The sequence below is a fragment of the Osmerus eperlanus genome, unplaced genomic scaffold, assembly GCF_963692335.1.
Source record: "Osmerus eperlanus unplaced genomic scaffold, fOsmEpe2.1 SCAFFOLD_437, whole genome shotgun sequence".
Taxonomy (NCBI): Eukaryota; Metazoa; Chordata; class Actinopteri; order Osmeriformes; family Osmeridae; genus Osmerus; species Osmerus eperlanus.
Genome location: NW_026911526.1, coordinates 1 through 7,351, shown reverse-complemented (window position 1 = coordinate 7,351; position 7,351 = coordinate 1). Strand labels below are relative to the sequence as shown.

The window sequence follows — 7,351 nt, the reverse complement described above, 5'->3', positions numbered from 1 at the left end:
GGGCTTGTCTCTAAGGCATAAAATAAAAAAGAAATGTACAACCTGGGTTAATGACAAAATAGCAAGCGTATGGCATGTATATACTGGATGAGGACGGTCTTCAACTGCTGTGTGAATTTAAGGCCTGTAAGCCGGTGAAGCCAAATAATATAGTACCACTTAGTGGCAGACATAATACAAACACTCGAAATCGCACTTGGGGATAACAAAACTTTACAATTGCCGGAAGCTGGTCGCTCAAAACATCTGCGGTCCTCTCGGTGAACAAGGACGAAACGAAATGAGGGGGATAAAAGAAGGTTTTGCCGAATGCGTTCGCTAATAAGCGCCGGCGATGCACAGGGGCACGTCTCGGGTCTTCAAAAAAGGAAAATAAAAGAACATGATTGGGCAGCCTGTAGCATAGTGGCTATGGTACCTCACTGGGACCCGGATGGTCGGTGGTTCGATCCCTGGTGGAGCCATGATTAGATCTGCACAGCTGCTGGCCCCTTGAGCAAGGCCCTTAACCTACAATGCTCCGGGGGGCTTAGTCTAATCAACTGTAAGTCGCTCTGGAAAAAGGTGTCAGCTAAATAACAAATTATTATATATTTATTATGCTCTTTTTCAATCAGATGGGAGTTTTTTTGCTTGCCACAGGTTGTGTACCATGCAATGTACCATACACATACATATAAAGAAGGTCCAGATCTCAGCCAGGCACTTGAATGGGGGGCAGGGGGAGGGGGTGGGTGTTTGAGCTAGGCAGCACAGTTCTCTGTTGGAGGTCCCAAAGCCCCCCCCTCACTGGACCTCTAGGACGCTATCCTTCTGGGCGAAGCGGACCTTGTACTTGTCGAAGAGCTTGACCAGGGAGCTGATGTACATGGCGTGGTACTGGTCCACCACTTCCTGGCTGGGCTCCTCGATCTTAGGCACGGTGATGGGCTCCCCAACTGAAACACAGACATTCGAAAAGCTGTTTGAAATTGGCTTATCTAAATTATCTAAAGCGGCCAGCTCCCAGCTCGACATAGTTTAGCTGGTTGACTAGTTCAGACCAGCTCCCAGCTTGACATCGGTTGACCAGCTCAAGCTATGTTTTGAAACAGCTACCAGCTCAGACAAGCTACGAGCACTAGCTGGTTGACCAGCTCATACCCAGCTAGACCTGCTTTATGACCAGCTTGGCCATGCTGGTTGACCAGCTCATACCCAGCTCATACCCAGCTAGACCTGCTTCATGACCAGCTTGGCCATGCTGGTTGACTAGCTCATACCCAGCTCATACCCAGCTTATGAGCAGACTGACCAGCTCAATGTTCAGGTTTTATAGCAGGACAGACTGGGGCCAATCTCCCCTGGAGCAATGTGAGGTTAAGAGCATAACTCAAGGACCCAACTGATCATATTGTGTCCGCACTGGGGCTTGAACCACCGACCTTCCAGCCCAGCACCTTAGCGACAAGGCCCATTTAAAAAAAATAAATATTGAACAAAATAACAACAACAAAAAGCGTACCTGATGGTTATTCAGAGCCGGTTGATGCTTGATACTTCTAACAGATGTTAAACATTAATGTGAACTTGACCTTGGTCACTGCAAATATTTACGGTGGACAGTGTTGACTGTGTAAGCCTGCTGTGATTCAGCTCCAGGCTCTTGCTTAAAACTTAATTTTGTGAGCAGCACAATTTCTTGATATCGCCTAATATTGTTTGTTATTGTTCTAGCATGTAAATAAGACACACAGAAAAGGGGTTGTGCTTGTACATGACAGAAATTCCAGCCCTAGTTTGCTTTTCTCCCGAGTAATTAACTTAACAATCTGTGGTACTGATCAGCCAGACTATTCACACCTGACTTCCAGGTCAAGGTGGTGGTGATGGGTTTACAGTAAGGCACCAGGCCCCAGGTGAAGGTCACTCACTGACAATAGTGATGGGTTTACAGTAAGGCACCAGGGCCCAGGAAGAGGCCACTCACCGACAGTGGTGATGGGTTTACAGTAAGGCACCAGGCGCCAGGTGAAGGTTACTCACCAACAGTGGTGATGGGTTTACAGTAAGGCACCAGGCCCCAGGTGTCGTCGGAGAAACAGGCCGCAGCCATGGAACAAGCAGGGCGCAAACCCAATCAGCTTCTGCAGTCTCCTCTGAGCCAGCCGCCACCACGTGCCCTCCTCGAAGATCAGCTGCTTGTAGACCTCGTTCTCCCCAAACGAATACACAGGCACCAGGTCAGCCCTGTCGGAAAACAGCGCCAAAATTAAACACTTCGCTCCAAAACCGTCAGGAGAACCACACCCCTACTGCCCCAGCAGTACTTCACACTGACCTAGGAACCAGACCTGGGTCAAATACGGAATTGTTTTGGATTCAAGTAACATTTCTATGCTTTACTGAGCTTAAGAGTGATCCCTGCCTTATGGTCCTCCTATGGCTCAGTTGCACCAGGCAAGATCAATCGAGCACAGAAAAGTATTTGAATCCGAAACAATTACATATATGACCCAGTTCTGCTAGGAACAATGGCCACACTATCTAAAGTAGGCTCTGCTACACACACTGCAGCTGCCTCTCCTGTTTTCCCAAACCCCCACATTTTGGCAAATGACCTGGTCTAGACAAACTAAGCGAATACAGAAGACGAGGACAAATAATTAGTTTGGAAAGCATTAACTCATAATCTTCTTTGACCATGGAATATTGTGTATTTCCAACAATACGCTGCCAGGCTGGCTTTGATTCATTGACAAAGGAGCCAAAGTATTGAGCATCTGCAGTCACCAACGCTTCATCTCAAAGACCTGAGCACTGGCAGCAGCTTTGCTGGGTCATCCCCTGTAACCTGAGGCTTAATAGTGCTGAGTCACCCCTCTTTAACCCTGTGGTCTGAGTCATGGTTCTGGCACACACACACACACACACACACACACACACACACACACACACACACACACACACACACTCACTCAATTGGTGTAGAGAATGCCTACAGACACATCATAGAACGTGAAAACTCACACATATTCAGGCACACACACAGCTGAGAAGGGTTAGCCAGTGAAGAGAGTGATTGTTTGTTTGTTTGTTTGTTTGTTTGTTTGTTTGTTTGTTTGTTTTTTCGCTGCAGTCTTACCCCTGTTGCAGGGCCAGTTTCACAAATCCCTTGCGCTTCTTCAGGGTGACAGAATTCACGCCGGGAGCACAGTTCAGGGACTCTGCCGCTCCCCCAACGACAATGACCACGGCATTGCCCGTTCCGTTCCGGGACAGGATGTAGTCGATGGAGTTTCGGTTCACCGGACAGATGCCTGAGTTAACGTAGCAGTAAAGTTAGCAGCCAGCAACATTTTAAATTTTTCTCACAGTACTATGTAACTACCTACTGATATATCACTCTTCATCTGCATGGAGTCTTAACACTAATCCAACTAATCCAACATTAATAAGATCTTTTATAATGATATATTCAAAAATAATTTGCTGACAATTGGTGAATTTGCTCGTTTTCACTACAAAGGCAAGCTAATAAGCAGGGCTCAAAATGTGGGTCTTCTCTTTCTTAAATAAAGAGGCACGAGGGAATAGTTTCTGAGCTTTGATCAATACACAAACAAGCCAAATGTCAACAGGCCCATGCAGCCATAGGCAGCAGCACACGTGCAGAGGATGTCTGTGCAGCTGCACGAAGGACAAAGCTCAGAGGTCCCTGATAGAGCTTTTGTTGAGGCAGCAGTTTTGTTACTGATAGATGTTGTATCATTTTTGTCTCTAGCTAAGCAGCCCCAGAAATAGGTAATGTAGGTCTGATTGTAGAATCTGCCTGTCAGTCACTCAACATTTATGTCTGTCACGTGTACTGACTGACTGACAGGTTGGTGTGCTGGCTACCTGACTTAGTGACTTATTGCAGTGACGTAGCTCTCTGATTAATAACACCGGCTTTACTACTGAATGGCAAACAGAACGGGCTTCTGCAATGTTGGTGAAGGCACCTCCTCGGAATAGCCCAATTACCTCCTGTCCACTGAGAAATCCCCCAAACTCCGCTCACCTCCAGACATCAAATAGTCCCTCAGCACCGGCATCCGGAAGTTTCCAGCCAGGGTTGCCAGGGAGGGCCTAATTCCAGGGAATTTCTTGGAGAAGCCTGTGGCCTCCGTCCCAAAGTTACAGAAAGCCCCGAAGCACAAAATGCCATGGGGATGGTAGCCAAAGATGTAGTTCCGGCTGGGCAGCAGGTTGTGCGTCTTAATGAGCTGGGAACACAAAAGAGAAGAACCCAGTGTAGTGTGAGACCGCTTCACTGCAGAAATGTATCTACAGTGGAGAGTACTATACACAGTGCAGCCTGTAGGTATTTTGAGAGTGACACCATTTTTGTTGTTTTGACAATCTATTCTAGCACATTGGACATGAAATAAAACAATGAGTATGAGGTTAAAGTGAGTGAGAGAACCACTGCCTTAGTCCAAGTGCCTATATCCCCATTAGAAAGGGAATCCTCACAGCAACATATACAGCATAGAAGTGCTTGTCCTTCGGGTTTGTTATCAACAGCGCAAAAAAAATGTTATTGGTCCTTTCATGACCTTAAATTAATCTCTATTCATGTCATCGATAATTACAGATCTGGGCTCCTGATTTGACCAGTTTTGGAAAGAAGCCATAATGTCATCAATATTACTGGTCAAGTAGCCCTCGTTTTTCAAACATTATCAAAAGGATGGGCTACAGCCAGGTATCTGAACTGTAGATACAGGATAAATTATGCATGCTTATCACAAGCGACCTCTTTTTTTTCTTGGAACTGGTACAACGTTATCGTGGCACTGATATGCCATATCTGTGTACTCCTGCAATTACATGGCAGTCCCGTTAAACAAGGGTGTTGTTCCCTAACCTTTCTGAAAATGGCTGTTTAAATCTAACCTTAAGGCATGAGGTCACAAATATGTGAGTAGAATGTTAGCACATTAGAACATTCTAATGTGGATATGACAATCTAGTTTCAAGTTCTAGAAGACTAACTTAAAATAACATTCCATACTCTTGAAAGGGTTTATTATGATGTGTGCCTTGCGGAGTGAGGAGAGGGAATGTCCAGTTAGCCTGCTTAAATGCCTCGGCCAAATCGCCGGCACAAAAGTGTGGGACCTCCACCTGCCACTCAGTCGGAATTGATGATGTACGCACACAGAACATGTACTGAGCTGATGAGCTATGCACACAAGCCCCAGCAGCAAGTCAAACACGCCTGTTGTGAAACCACTTTACTGCATTAGGTGTTGAACATGAATAAAGCAGTGGGAGGGTGAAATTTTGGGGGAAATTTAGGGGTGGCACTCTAGCATTTGGGTAATGCTCTCTGGCCAGCCTGCCAACTGGCAGCTTTCCCAAAAGTTGCACAAATTCAGGAGCCACTCTGGACTTTGATTCCAAAACAAAGAAAAAACAACACAACAGTACCAAACCAGTTTGAACCAATGTGCACATGCTAACAACAGCCTAGCAAATATACACCCTGCAGTATGAAAAGCTTAGACATTGAGCTGGACTTGAACTGGTCAAACAGCTAGTGCTGGCAACTCCTCTACTAGCTGTTTCAAAACATAGCTTGAGCTGGTCAAACCATGTCCAGCTGGGAGCTGGTTTGAGCTGGTCAACTGGCTACTAACTGTTCCAAAACCTAGCTTGAGCTGTTGAGGGCAACCAGCAGCAAATCTGAGCAAATGCAAAACCAATACCCATGGCATGGCACACACCAGTTTACAGTGGCTATTTTAGCCCCTCAATGCTCACCACAAAATACGTTAGGGACTCTTTCTCTTATGACACAGCCATATATCTGATCTCAAAGGATTGCCAAAAATAAGGATCTCATCTTATCGGGCAAGTGAAGTAACCATATAACCGAACAGAGCTCAGAGCACGTACAGCTAAAGCAAATACAAAGTCCAAGCCCAGCTGACAACACACAGCTGATTTCCCCTATGTTAGTCATCGACTAATCGCTAATAGGAAAACTGACCTTTACCCTACCTAAAATAAACGATGATTATAACACGAGAAATCATTTTTGAATATTTCTGTGAAATATTTTTTAACCACAACAAAATTTTGCCACAACATAAACCAATAATGAAGACCTGGGATTCTTCATGTGTTTCACCACAGCTGAAGACACATGAAGAGTCTTGGGGGTTAAAGGAGCTGGCAGAGTGGCCTGCTTGCACTCATTCCTCCAGCTGTGTGGAAAGGCCAGTCAAAAAACAGGGACAGAGAATCTGGCCTGAAATTCACCCCGTTACCAAGAGCATGATGAGGATGAGACGGCCAAAACAGTGGCACAGCTGAGACCATCGGCAAAATAGCCAAAACATTGAAACCCACCAATCAGACGGTTTGACAGTGCCCACTTCCTGTCAGACAGAATGGGTATTTATCGGTTAGAATACAACGTGAATGTAACAACTCTTGCTCTCACAATAACTAGACGTGACTTCAGAAGACAGTGTTGGCAGATTTTGCATAGGCCCTGGGGGCGTGGTTGTCAGCGATTGAGAAGTTGGGGGGCGGGCGTGGTGCGTGGAATTGAGAAACAAATATTGAAATATTCCTCTGCACTTGGCAACACTGGTTCTGACGGTTGACCCCATCCTAACTTGTTCTCAAAGTACTGTACAGCTGGCTTTGTTGCCCACACACCGCCCCACCCTCCTCCTCGGTCTGTGACAGAGTCTCCTTAGTTAAACACTGAACTCTGCTCCAAGGAGCAGGCAAAAACACTACCTCAGTGAAAGGCCTCTCTCCTATCAGCTGGACAAAGTCTACAACAGGCCCCAAAACCCCCACGCACCTCCCATAATCCTGGGCAGCTAGGTGCAAGGAACTGCATGGAACAAACAGCTAATATTGGATTCTGGCTGTGATAGAGCTATCTTTTATCTCTGTCAGACTGGGAACTGGTCCAGCAGCATAATCAATGCCTCTAATACTCTGCACCTTTGAAACGGATAAACACAACGGGCCAATCTGGTTACAATCCACTGCGTTCGTTATCCGAGCAAGCAAGATAAATCAACCAGAGAGGCACAGGCACCTGGACAAATTCTGGATGCCAAGTTACAAATGATCCAGGTCCTCACCAAGTGAAACTCACACTCTGTGCCCGTATAAGGAGGAAGTAGTGGAGTTATTCTACAAAATACACCCTTTTATTTGTGTCTCAAACTCAAATCCTGTTGGGCCGCTGTGTCTGCTGGTTTCTTAAGCGTTCCAGCACATAAGTGCTTAATTTAAGTCGCTGATTGGCTAAAGAGTCTAAACACCCTGTTTCCAGGGCTTAACCTGGCTGCTTGCT

The 7,351-nt window shown here is 46.0% G+C and overlaps 1 protein-coding gene across 1 annotated transcript; it reads right to left on the bottom strand.

Moving 5' to 3' along the window:
• Nucleotides 1-786: 786 nt before the first annotated feature.
• Nucleotides 787-4,247, bottom strand: LOC134016181 (diacylglycerol O-acyltransferase 2-like; the record flags this gene model as incomplete). The annotated part of the gene is given in 5 exon segments (XM_062455569.1): nucleotides 787-938; nucleotides 2,026-2,074; nucleotides 2,076-2,229; nucleotides 3,125-3,299; nucleotides 4,043-4,247. Coding segments are annotated over 5 exon segments (735 nt in total), but the record flags the coding sequence as incomplete, so codon positions are not given.
• Between the last annotated feature and the right edge of the window lie 3,104 nt (nucleotides 4,248-7,351).